General features: G+C 38.0%; 1 protein-coding gene across 1 annotated transcript in view; it reads left to right on the top strand.

Annotated features, from left to right (window-relative positions):
- Positions 1 to 13,386, top strand: part of SOHLH2 (spermatogenesis and oogenesis specific basic helix-loop-helix 2) — a gene marked incomplete at its 5' end in the record, with an annotated part of 61,156 nt that extends 47,770 nt beyond the window's left edge. The window contains 9 exon segments of the mRNA XM_081127745.1: positions 7,201 to 7,204; positions 7,208 to 7,225; positions 7,229 to 7,315; positions 7,319 to 7,348; positions 7,496 to 7,589; positions 8,227 to 8,304; positions 8,307 to 8,350; positions 11,371 to 11,622; positions 13,029 to 13,386. Coding sequence (XP_080983871.1) covers positions 7,201 to 7,204; positions 7,208 to 7,225; positions 7,229 to 7,315; positions 7,319 to 7,348; positions 7,496 to 7,589; positions 8,227 to 8,304; positions 8,307 to 8,350; positions 11,371 to 11,622; positions 13,029 to 13,052 — 631 coding nt within the window. The 3' untranslated portion in view covers positions 13,053 to 13,386.
- Between the last annotated feature and the right edge of the window lie 324 nt (positions 13,387 to 13,710).

Below are 13,710 nucleotides of genomic sequence, written 5' to 3'. Positions count from 1 at the left end.
GACCAACTTTAAATATAAAGTCACAGTAAGGTAAAGCATTAAGTATAAGAAGTAGTAAGTATAAGAAGACCAGATTACCTATGTAAATACCAGATAAAGTAGACTTCAACAAAAACTGACACTTGAGGTAAAGAGTGTCATTTCATTCCTATGAAAGTATTAACTTATCAAATGATGTAATAGTCACAAATAGTATGTGACTATGGCAAAGCTTCAAAGTATTCAAAGAATAATTCATAGAATTAAAGGTACATATCTATCAGCAGTGTTGAAGATTAAACATCCCTCTCCTAGCAATTGATACAACAGCTAGATAGCAAAAAATTATAAGATATAAAAGATGTGAACACTATTGCCCACCTTGTCCTAACAGATTTTTATGGAACACTATACACTACAGTTGCAGCAGAATACTCATTCTTTTCAAAGGCACATGGTACATGCTGGGGGATTTCATACATTTAAAAGATTTGAATTCTCACAGAGTGTGTTCCTTGACCACAATGAAATAAATTAGAAATCAATAAGAATTAGATATAAAGGAAAATCTTAAATATTTAGAAATTTTTAAAACTTCTAAATAATTCATGGGTAAAAGAAAATAATCACAAGAAATATTAGAAAATATTTCAACTGAAAGATTATGATAACATAATATTCAAATTTTGTAAGTTGCAGCTAAAGCAAAGCTTATGGAAAACATTATGGTCTTAAATGCTTATATTAGAAAAGGCCAAAGGTCTAAAAAGGATCCATCTTAAGAAGGTAGAAAAAAGAAAGTGAAATAGATCCAAGGTAAGTAGAAAGGGGCAAGGGAAACAGGTGAGGAGACTGAATATATTTTACAAATATTATGAATGAAGGAAGGATTATCACTATAGATCCTATAAACATTTTAATATAAAAGGGTATATATTTTGAATAATTTTATGCCAGTAAAGTCAACAACTTTGATGAAATGACAAATTCTTGAAAAACAATTTATCAAAACTGATACCAGATAAAGCAAAAAATATGAAGAGCACTATATATTATAGATATTGAACTTACCAAAGATAAAACACCAAGCCCACATGGTTTTACTAATTAATTCTGTTAAATATTTGAAAAATTAATACCAATCTTAAACAAGTTCTTAGGAAAAAAATGGAGGAGGGGGTAGTTTCTAACCCATTTCATGAGGCCAGCAGAACCCTAAACCTGATAAAGACATTATGAAAAAAGAAAACTACAGACCAGAATCACTGATGAACTGAGACATAAAAATGCTTAACATAATTTTAGCAAATCATGTGTAGAGATATAATCTGTCATGACCACACTGACTTTATCCTAGAAAAGCAAGGTAGGTGTAACATTTAAAAAAAAATTTAATTCACCACATTGAACAGAATAAAGGAGAAAAAAATATGATAGCAAATTCTGGAAAATTATTTAGCAACATTAAATACCTTTTCAAGATTAAAAATAACCTTTCAGCAAATTAGATATGGAAGAGAATCTCCTCAATCTGTTAAAGGGCATCTATAAAAAATCTATAGCTAACATTGTACTTAATGATGTAATTTTGACCACTTTAAAAAGATCTGTAAAAAAGTGTGCCCATTCATACCACTTCTATTGATCACTGAATAAGTTTTTCTAGCAATTTCAACTAGCTAAGAAAAAGCAATAAAATACAGATTAGAAAGGAAGAAACAAAACTCTTATTTATAGATGGCATGATTGTTTATGTATAAAGTCCTAGGACACCTACAAAACAGCTACTAGAACTAAAAGACGAATATAGCAAGGTTGTAGAATATAAGATCTATATTCAAAATAACAATTATACTTTTGTATATTAGCGGCAAACAATTGAAAAATGGAAATTTTAAAATAATGACATTTATGATAGAGTAAAAAAGGCTTAGTATACGTAGGAACAAATACGCAAAAAACACACAACTTGTGCATTGATCACTCTAAATACTGCTCTGAGAAATTAAAGAAAACCTAAATCTTGCATTATACCATAATTGTGAACTGAAAGACTCACTATTGCCCTAGCTGGTTAGGCTCAGTAGTTAGAGCATTGACCCATGGACTGAAGGGTCCCAGGTTTGATTCCAGCCAAGGGCAGAATCCTAGCCCTGATTGGGATGCATGTGGGAGGCCACCAGTCAATGTGTCTCTCTCATATCTTTCTTTCTTTCTTTCTTTCTTTCTTTCTTTCTTTCTTTCTTTCTTTCTTTCTTTCTCTCTCTCTCTCTCTCTCTTTCTCTCTCTCTCTCTCTCTCTTTCTTTCTTTCTTTCTTTCTTTCTTTCTTTCTCTCTCTCTCTCTCTCTCTCTCTCTCTCTCTCTCTCTGAAAAGCAATGGAAAAATATCCTTGGGTGAGGAATAAAAAAAAAGTACTATTGTTAAGATATCAGGTCTTACTAAATTGGAATATAACTAAATCAGAATCCCATCCCAGTAGGATTTTTTTTTTTTTTTTTGTAAAAATTGACAATCTGATTTTTAAATGTATGACAAGGACTTAGGAGATAAAAAGACTTAGGATAAAGCAACCTTGAAAAAGTAAAACAAAGTTGGAGGACTTAAATTATCTGATTTCAAGACTTAGTATATAGATAGCTACAATAATCAGTATGTTACCAGGTTAAATGTTGACAGATCAATGGAACACAATAGCCCAGTATTAAACTCACACATTTATGGTAGTTTGATTTTCAACAAATCACTAAAACAAATTAAGAAACAAGTCTGCATGGCCAGTGTGGCTTAGCAGTTGAGCATCAACCTATGATCCAGGAGATTGAGATTTGATTCCCAGTCAGAGCACATGCCCGGATTGTGGGCTCAATCCCCAGTTGGGCGCGTGCAGGAGGCAGCCAATCAATGACTCTCATCATTGATGTTTCTATTTTCTATATCTCTCCCCCACTCCCTTCCTTTCTCTGAAATCAATAAAAATATATTTAAAGAAAAAAAGGAGGAATCAAGATGGCAGCGTAGGTAACAGCTGCACCCGCCTCCTCCCACAACCACATCAAAATTACAACTAAAATACAGAACCACCATCACTCAGAACATCCTGAAATCTAGCTGAACAGAAGCCTTACAACCAGGGAACTGAGGAAGCACTGAGACCGGTAGAAGGGGCAGAAATGCAGCTGCAGCCCCACACCCAGTGGGGTGGTTTAAGCCGGGGAGGGATATCTTGGAGATGGAGGTTTCCCAGAAGAGTGAGCGATCCCAGGCCCACATCAGGCCCCCAAGCCCAGGGCTCCAGGTCCAGGAAGAGAAATCCCCACAACTTTGGGCTGTGAAAGCCAGCGAGGAATGTCACTGAGGGTCTTGGAGGCTGCAGGAGTCCCAGGCAGCTCCTCTTAAAGGGCCCGCTCATGGACTCACTCAGAGCCCCAGCGCCAGGCTGTGGCTTGAAAGGAAACTGGGACACTTGGGACACTTGGGGAGGAACTAACCTGCCTGAAATTGGGGCAAGAGGTGGAGGGGCAGCTTCCTCCCAGACAGAAGAGCTGGCAGAGGTCATTGCTCCTTTGGCAAGTTCCCCCACAAAGCCAGCAGGCAGGTGCCATATTTGAATCACCAGCACCTGACTCACACCTTTCACCCTACCCTGGTGATTCTCAGGGGCCCCGCCCTTCCCTACATGCAAGCTCATCCAAGCCATTTCCGGTGGCTTGTCTGTGCAAGTGGCCTCTCAAGCAGTATGTTTAGGATTTTCCTAAAGTCTCTCAAACAAGCAGCAGCATACCCTATACGGCTTGATAAGGGGCCCCAGGCCTGGCACTAGTGGCAGCTTGCATTGGTTCATAGCTTGGCCTCTCCTGGACAATGCCAAGCCCAGCACAAGTAGCAGCCAACTACGTTTTGCTATGTAGCTCATGCTGGGTGGCCCTAGGCAAGGCACTGGCAGAGGCTGACTCTGCACCTCCCGGGAGGCCCCGGAGACAGTGCACCCGGTGGTCAGACTTGACCACACTGGATTACAACCCTACTGCATCCATGAGTGACACACTCAAGGGGTGCACTTGGTGAACACCAAAGCTCCACTGAAGTAAATCCTGCTCCATAGGGGTGTCTCCAGCACAGCAGCCCTGTGGCTGTAGTTGCAGCTGGTCTTTACAGCTGATTGGTCAGGGGGTCAATTCCTCCCAGTGATGCCAACAGCAACCAAGGCTCAACTACATCAGGAGAGTGAACACAGCCACACAGGGGAGCACCTAGAAGGCCCAGCTCAGGTGACTGGGGAGGCTGAGCCACTGGACCCTACAGGGCACCTGCTACACAAAGTCACTCTACCAATTCCAGGAGACATAGCAGCTCTACCAAATACATAGAAACAAAGACCTGGAAGCAGCCAAAATGTAGAGGCAAAGAAACATATCACAAAGGAAAGTACAGAAGAAATCTCTAGAAGAGGAACTAAATGAAATAGATCCAAGCAAGCTAACAGATACAGAGGTCAGAATTTTGTTTATGAAGATGCTCAACCATATTAGTAAGAGTTTTATGAAAATAACTGAGAAAATCGATGACATAATAAAGTGCCAATTTGAAATGAAGGCTACATGAACTAAAATGAATAATTTACAGGGAATCAACAGTAGAGTAGAGGATGCTGAAAATCAAATCAGCAATTTGGAACATGAAGAAACAAAAAACACCAAACCAGAAGAGAAAAAAAAGAATCCAGAAATATGAAGATAGTATAAGGAGCCTCTGGGACAACCTCAAGAGGTACAACATTCATATTATCGGGGTGATAAAAGGAGAAGAAAGAGAGCAATAAATTGAAAACCTATTTGAATAAATAATGACAGAAAACTTCTTGTACCTGGGGAAAGAAATAGACTTACAAGTCCAGGAAGCACAGAGTGTCCCAAACAAGAGGAACCCAAAGAGGCCCACAGCAAGTCACATCATAATTAAAATGCCAAAGGTTAAAGACAAAGAGAATCTTAAAAGCAACAAAAGAAAAGCAGTTAGTTACCTACATGGAAGCACCCATATGTCTGTCAGCTGATTTCTCAACAGAAACCTTGTAGGACAGAAGGGAGTGGCAAGAAATATTCAAAGTGATGAAAAACATGGAATTACAACCAATATTGCTCTACCCAGCAAAGCTATCATTTAGAATTGAAGGTCAGATAAAGAGCTTCTCAGTCAAGGAAAAGCTAAAAGAATTCATCACCACCAGACCAGCACTACAGGAAATGTTGCAGGGTATTCTTTAAGAAGAAGCTAATGAACAAAAAATCTGATGATCTAAATAGATCCAAGGACATTGATGCATGCAACAGATTATCATATTTCAGAGGAAAGAGGGAAGGAGGATGGAGGGTGGGAAGAGATTAACCAAAGAAGTTATATGCATATAAGCATAACCCATGGACAGTCAATAATGGGGCGAAGGCCTGGGGGGAGGGGGGAGAGCGAGGTGGAAGGGTCAGTTGGGGGGGGGGAATTGGGACACCTGTAATACTTTCAACAATAAAGATAAATTAAAATAAATAAATAAATGATAAAGAAATAAAAAAAGGAAAGAAAGAAGTCTTCTCTAAATAGTGCTGGAATAACTGGATATTCATATGGAAAATCAATGAATTTTTGAATTAATATGAAAATTAATTCAAGGTGGAACATAGAGCTATAAGAAAAACTATAAATCTTCTATAATAGCTCTGTTCAATAGAACTTTTTGCAGTGTTAGAAATGGCTCATATCTGCGTTGTTCAATAACTAGCTACAGCAGTTATTTGAAATGTGGCTATTGCAACTCAGGAACGTGCTTGCTTCTTATTCAGGATGAGATTGACTGGGAATGCACACAGGGAAATTTTGGAGATTATGTTAATGTTAATTAGGGTTTGTCATACCTAGTTTGTCATACCTAGTACCTTACTGATGGTCCCAGCTAATAATTAGCAGAGCTACCACTTGACACTACATGTCTCAAGGTAGTATTCAGCAAAAAACAGGTGATTAATAATGTTTATTAAGTGAACTCATGGAAAAATGAAGGTATCAAAGGCTTAGATTAATTTAGATTTATATTTTCTATATATTACCCTTCACAACTAAGAAACACTTAGATTAGTTTTTTTTTTTTTTTCTGATACCAGCCTGGATGTTCTCATTTGCCTGTTGGTTTATTTGTTCTGTCCATACCTATCACTTCTGATTTTCCTTTGGCTGAGAGCACAGAGTTACATGTAAAACCCATGCTAATTGATCTGCTGGAAATATGGTCCAAGTTACAGTGGCACTAATGTTCTGACTACTCTTTGTCTTCTAGGCTTCTAGTGTGAATTGCAAAAGGATTTACTTCATGTAATGTGTGATTCTCTCTTCTGAAGGAAGAGTTGCCTGTAGGTTGCCACGGGCAGAATGGATAAGTACATTAGTTCCCCATCCTTGGAGCATACATTCCAAGGCCCCCAATGGATGCCTGAAACCACAAATAGTACTGAACCCTATATCTACTATGTTTTTTTTCAATACATACATACATACCTATTATGAAGTTTATAAATTAGGCACAGTAAAAAATTAACAACAATAATAAAATAGAACAATTATAACAATATACTGTAATAAAAGTTAAGTGAATGTGGTTTCTCTCTCTCTTCCTGTCATAACCAGTCAGAGACAACCTACTAAGTAACTAAGGGGCAGGTAGCATGTGCAGCATGGATACACATGAAAAGGGATGATTCATGATATTCCAGACGGAGCCAGAGTGAGATGGCATGATATTTTATCATCATATTCAGAACAGTGCACAATTTAAAATGTATGAATTGTTTAATTCTGAAAATTTCCACCTAATATTTTTGGACCATGGTTGACTGCAGGTAACTGAAAATGCGGAAAGTGAAACTCCAAACGAGGAGTGACTGCTGTATTCCCCCAGTGTCTGGGCATCCTGCACACTGCAGCAGCCTGGGGTGAGGGAGTTGGAGCTGCCATCAGCACAGATATTGTACTTTGCAGCAGTGTAAGTGGGTGCCCCAGGTTTTGATTCCAGAGGTTGTGAAGCTGCTGGCTTGTGGGGACATGGCCTTCCTCTGAAAGGGAGACTGGATATGGAGGTGACAGCTCCTTTACAAACAGACCCAAGAGGAAGAATTGTGTACCATGGGGAGAAATGAGACTAATTATTCCTTATTTATTACCATTCCTTGATCAGAGAGTGAATTAAGTATTGCTGTGAGTAGCTGTGTACTCTGGTGCAGTGTATAAAGGGGAGAAAGAATGATGTGGCTTCAGTTCTTGAGGCCACAGTTGATTATGTGAAGTATCTCTGAGAGAAGATCCCTTTAGATGCTATCATCCAGTTATTCAACTCCCAAGCCCTTTAAATGTATCCTTATAGATAATGCTTTAATGCTATAATTCTATTTCTATTTTTATCATTGGAAACGTATGTGTTTGTATATATGAAAAATTAGCTGTAAATAGATCTCTACCTCTCTATTTTTTAGATTACAGAAGTACTTCAGAGCAATAGGAAGTTTTGTAACAAACAGCAAATGCCCATCCAGTTATCCCTCTCAGGTAGAATCACGGCACAAAGATATGATAAGGTCCCTTGTTATTTTCCACTGGTACTAATGCTGGAAGTGTAGACAGGCACTGAACCCATCATAATGAACACAGGCATTTATTAAGAACCAGTGAACTTTTCCCATTGCTCATGTATATCATTTAATTACAATGATAAAATATATAATATTTTCTGACCCATGATTCTGTCATCTTTTGCCTCATCTCCGTTCGTTATTTCTGAGGATCTTGAAATGGGGCTTTACCAGTAGTGATGGTTGTGATTATGGTTATCCAGTAGGAACATGATGGGTTCTAGCATCCATTCCTTTGTCACGGGAAGTCACAGGCTTTGGAGCAGTCCAGTTCTATTTCAGCTGGGAGTCCTTAAATAAATTGTTAGTACACAATGTGACATGCCAAAGAGATGCTTCCTATTTGAATTTATTAGGGTAGGTAAATGAAGAAAAATTATAGAGGAAAAGCAGGTCATTCTTTCACATTCTAAAGAATTACCCTCAGTCCTGTTAACAATTGGTTCTTATATTTAAATAACCCATAGTTTAAGCTCTATGTTTTTTATAACCAGCGTGATAGAAGAACAGTTGAGTTCAGCAATGTTCATATGGTCATCCTTGAGAAATGTGTATTTTTTTTCTCTCCTTTTAAGGGAAAACTGTATTGACAAGCATACATTCACCTATGAGAGGAATCAGTTTCCTGGCTAATAAGTGCTTAACTGTGTACTCTGTCCTGCCTCAGGGGGCTTCTTGGATGGAACTGTGAGAGGTCAGCTCCACCTGACACCCTGTGTGGTTGTAATATGCTTGGACCTGTGTACATGTCTTGTGCACTCCTGGGATCCTATGCATTCACTGCTGTAACCAGGGAATGGCTCGAGGCTTGAAGATTCCACCATGAGTAATTCTGATGTTATCTGCTTGAAGTACACAAACTAGCCATAGGCACCAAAAATGGGGCCTAAAATTGACCATCATTACCAGATACCTCATCTTACTGATATATGGTAAGCATACTGGTGACTTTATTTATGTGAGTAGAATCTAAAAGGAAAGAAAGTATTCATAGTAATTCAGTACTAGGTACTGAGCATTTAACACATTGGTTTATTTACTTTCTTCACATCTTTGTTATCTTCTCAGGGAACCCAACTAAAACTGGACACTCCTTCCCAGCATCACATCTTGTATGGGGTTCTTTATCCACTTTCTCTGCCGTATTTTCCTTGACAGCACTTATCACCTTCTAATATTCTTTACTTACATATTTTGCTTATTGCCCATCTTCTTCCACTAGAATATCAACTCCATGAAGACAGGGAATTTTTTTTTTTTTTTTGCCTGCTTGGTTCATTGCTGTATTTCTAGTACCTAGGGCAACAACCAACTCACAGTAGGTGCTCAAGAAACATTCATCATATGCATATTCATTATGAAACAAACATTTACCCCCCATGAGGCATTTTTGTTATTTGTATTATATAGCCTAGGCATGCCCATGGACTTGTAGAAATTAAAAGGTGGAAAAAAGCAAGGCCAGAGTAAAAGAACAGAGCTACCAGTTTGTGACTTAGTATTCCTGAAGGTTACTCTTCATTGAGAAACCAATCCTTAATGTTGTGCTCCTAACCTTCCTGTCAGACTCTGGATGACAGACACCCCTATGCATCTCCTTGGTGTCCTAGCCTGAGGTCACCCTTCTGCTGACTTCCTGCTCTCACTTCAGCACCTTCCCTGTGCTGGGAGTGGCCTTTCCCACACTCTACCTGGTTAACTCCCAATTCATCCCTTAGTTCCAGCTCAAATATCTAGCTCAGATGGGGACACAAGGAGGAACAAGATGCAGTTCTTTTTCTTACGGAGCTCATATATTAGTAGCATAGAGGGTCACCATAGCAAAATGTGATTCCTCTAGTAGTTGAAGTGCTGTCATAGAGGTACTGTGCCTATTATGGGGATATGGTGGAAGCCATGGGCACCGAAAAGGTTACTAGGGATGGCATCTGAAGTCAAAAGAGAAAGGGGGCCAAAAATAGATTATAGCCCTCCTTGTTCGTATAATCAAGTCTGCCTCAGGGTGTTTTATTAGTCAGTTTAGACTTTTCTCCTGACTTAAAGAGAGAGAAGAATAGAAAAAAAGTAGCCATGAGCTGGCTGAACATCACAGTGAATGATGAAGTCAGCCTGGATTAAATCATAGAGATCAGGCCACAAGCATATGCCTGTAAATGTTACCTCTTGTACATACATTACTTACTTCTGCATTCTCACCATTTATATTCTGCAGAAACTCTGAAATACTCTTTCTGAGGTAGTGAGTTCAGGCCTTTCTGAGCCCCAGCATCTCTTGATATTGCTTCATCTTAACCAGCTGCTCTTGGGACAACACAGATACACTAGGACCATAGGCTGTGGCATGTTTAGACTGGAGGAGAGCTTGAAGATCATTAAGTAAAAATTCCTATTTTTATTTTATTTATATAGTTTTTTATTTTAAAAGCAATATTAGTCCTTTACTAACCCAACAAAGATAATAACTATTTTTAAATGTTTTTTGTCATCTTTTTTATGCATATTTTTCTACATTAGTAATCATATTGAATGTCCAATTTTGTCTCCTGCTTTTGATACTTAACATTGTGTCTGTCATATATAGTTTAATTCTTTACTATGCAGTCCCCATCATCATTTTAATTGTTTTAGTAGTTTATCAAATGCTTTATAGAATAATTTTCTTAGCCATCCACCCATTGCTATATTTAGTGTTTCCAGTTTTATGGGGATATATATACATAGCAATATATTATATATAATTATATATATAATATATTGTTATATTTTATTTTATATGTAATATGATAGGAAATAGTATTCCCCACATATGGCTTTTCCATATTTTGATCTTTTGGGCGGGCTGGATACCCGGAAGTCTGCAATGAGTTTGAGAACGTGAGCCAAAATGTTTTTGAAAAAGGATTGGAACAGTTGAAATCAGTTAAGTCCTTCAGATTTTGCTTTCATCACCTACATTGGTAAATTGAAGGCTGGAGAACTTAAACAACCACCTGATGTCACCAGGTTTCTTTGCTAAAGTCTGACCTCTGACACAGAAACGCTGATCCGGTTCAATGTTTATACTTCATTAGGTTGCCTTTACTTGTCCTTTTCCATCAATAACTGTACATGTTTGTTGAAATGCAAATATTCACAAATATTCCAGATGCATTTATTTTTAAAGTAGAAATAAAATTACTTTACTTTTATTATTATTAATGTCTAGAAGAAAATAAATAGGTATTCACAGCATGCCTTGAGATTACATTGTTAACATTCATTATATATTTTAAAATGTTTTTCTGCCTTCTAGGTACTGTACAGAGTATAGATATATAATAATATAACCCACTTTACTGATAGAAAATTTTATTCTATTTTATTCATGGATGAATGGGGTTCTTTCCAAGATTCTTCCTTGCTTCATAGGGATGGTCACAGTTTTTATTATGATGGAAGCAACACACACACACACACACACACAAAGGCACAGAGATCCAATGCTTCTCTAAAATCTCTGTCTTTTAATGACACATGAACTAATTTTTAGTGTATGTATTGCATTAAATGTTGCTACTAAAATATTCACTTTGTTTTTCCAACAGAATTTAAGTGTAGCAGTAGTATAAGTTTGAAATGTGAGGAAATGACAAAGAGGACAATTTGTTTCAAATACAGCAGTTCAGAGTTACAGAGTTGTATACTGACAGTTATTTGTTTTCCTTTTTATTAAAAGTCAGTCTAGCTCTACTTCAGAGAATGCTATTGGTGATGTGTATAAAACTCTAGTTCCCAGCACAGCCCTTTCTCTTAATTCCTTCCATGCTGTTAAATACTATTCTACAGTCATCTCTTCCTATGATGCAGCTGCCGTAACAAATCAGAACATTTTAGTACATTTTCCATCAGTTATACCCAAAGTCTCAAAGTTTCTTCCTCAGCATTGCAATTCTGTGCTGAGCCAGACATGCACAATACATCCCAACTGTCTGGTAAGTTTTCTGGGGTCTTGGATCAGACTGGACTATGTAATTCCAGCTAGCAAGGGCCTTGGTTTACATTCTGCTGTGAATATTCTGGTCAGAATTTCTTAGACTTGGGACCAGGTGCAGTTAACCCAGGCTCTTGTTCCACATGCTACAGGACTGGTATCTACATATCCAGAACCAGTGGGTCTGGATGTGGCTCTGCTGGTGCAACCGTTAGTAACCAGATGGAACCTGAGATGCTTCAGAGCCCCTCCCTTCTGCCCCTCTGTTTCCATGATGCCACATCATATTTCATAGCCTCACACTCAGCAGGCCCCATCAGTGGCTGCTGCTCCGTCTCTTAGGGTGCTAGCCATCACACTGTATGAAAATCTGTTCTTACGATACCAACCAGGCAGACTTCAGATCCCAGATGTCCTCATATCACAAATATTTATTGAGCACCATGTTTTGGCATTGCACTGACCACTAAGAATGTAGTGCATGTATGTAGACACAATTCTTGCCCTCATGAAGCTCTAGTGTCATAGGGAAGCAGGCAATTGTGATCCATATTGGAGCATGTAGGAGTACCCTGGTACCTATAATATAATCTAGACTTGTGAGAGGTTAGGGACTGCTTACACCTGCAAGAAGTACTGTCTAGGCTGAGATGTGAAGAGTAAGAATTGACTATGAAGAGACATGAAGAGTGGTTAGGAGCTGGGAGTGAGGAAGGGAAGAGCATTCCAGGCAGATGGATCAGCATATATAAATAGTAATGCCTTCATGTTTTGGAAGAACTGTCCAGTTCTAGAGGATGACCTAAACCAGACTGGCCTACTCGAAGTGTATTTCTGATAACCTTAAAATAGTTAATACTTTTGCATAATAATAATAGCCAACATGATTTGAGCACTCATTAATTAAAGAATTTGCCAAATGCTTTATGTCCTTAATGTGGATGATCTAATGACTCTCAGACACAATTCTTTGGGGTAGGTACTATAATTATTTCCAGATGACATCTATAAAATGGGAATAATAGTAGCCTCGCAAAAAACATTTATGTGAAACATATCCTAGAGAATTACAAAGAAATTTTAACATATAAAGTATCTACAAATATGATACTATTGCTAATGAACATCGGTATACCTAAAGGAAAACCAGAGTAAATGAAAAAAGGATTGCAATATTATTTTTTATTTTTGACCTATACTTACTGTATGTAGTTTTTGTTGTAAGAAAAAAATTACTTTTAATAATAAATAATATATATTTTAAAACCTTTAGGTTTACTCAACAGAATATTTCACATGGTTTTGCAATATTTCATATTGCTTTAGAACATAGAAAACATATTTATGACTTTATAAGTAAGAACAGGCCAGGATTTAATTAATGCGGGTCTTTTTTCCCCTTTGCAGCAACAGTTTTGGGCCTATCAATAGCACATGTTTAAAATTCACACTCTAGACCACCTTTTGGGCACAGCCTGACAACACAGGAAGAATGGAACAAAGAATGATCTTGAGAGCTACCTCCAGAGACCTAATATCAAAAGAGTTTGCATTGTATGTCTTCTGATAAGCTTCTGCAGATTGAAAACAGACAGAAAAAGTGCTAGACACATGATTTCCCTTACCTTCATACATACCTAGATCTCCCCCACCCAGAAAGCTACAAGAACAAATGGCCGCCCGGCCGGGCCTGGCTCAGCAGTTGAGCGTCGACCTGGGATCCAGGCGATCGGGGTTTGATTCCCGGTCAGGGCACATGCCCGGGTTGCGGGCTCGATCAATGACTCTCTCATCATTGATGTTTCTATCTCTCTCTCTCCCTCTCCTTTCCTCTCTCTGAAAGCAATAAAGATATAAAATAAATTAAAAAAAAAAAAATGGCCTACATGACCTAGACTCTTTTTTCCCCTCAAAAAATATTCCACAATTTATGAAAAAAGTACACTATAAAGAAGATCCACATAGACTTGATAAAGTGATATGACTGGGGAGGTATATGTATACTGGTGTCACTGAGGACACAGATATTGCAACTTGATTATTCCCAGTTTCATAGAATTACTGTCACTTATTTCTAGGTGTGTTTTTT

This window comes from Miniopterus schreibersii, assembly GCF_964146895.1.
Source record: "Miniopterus schreibersii genome assembly, chromosome: 2".
Lineage (NCBI taxonomy): Eukaryota > Metazoa > Chordata > Mammalia > Chiroptera > Miniopteridae > Miniopterus > Miniopterus schreibersii.
This window is presented reverse-complemented; position numbering and strand designations above follow the sequence as displayed.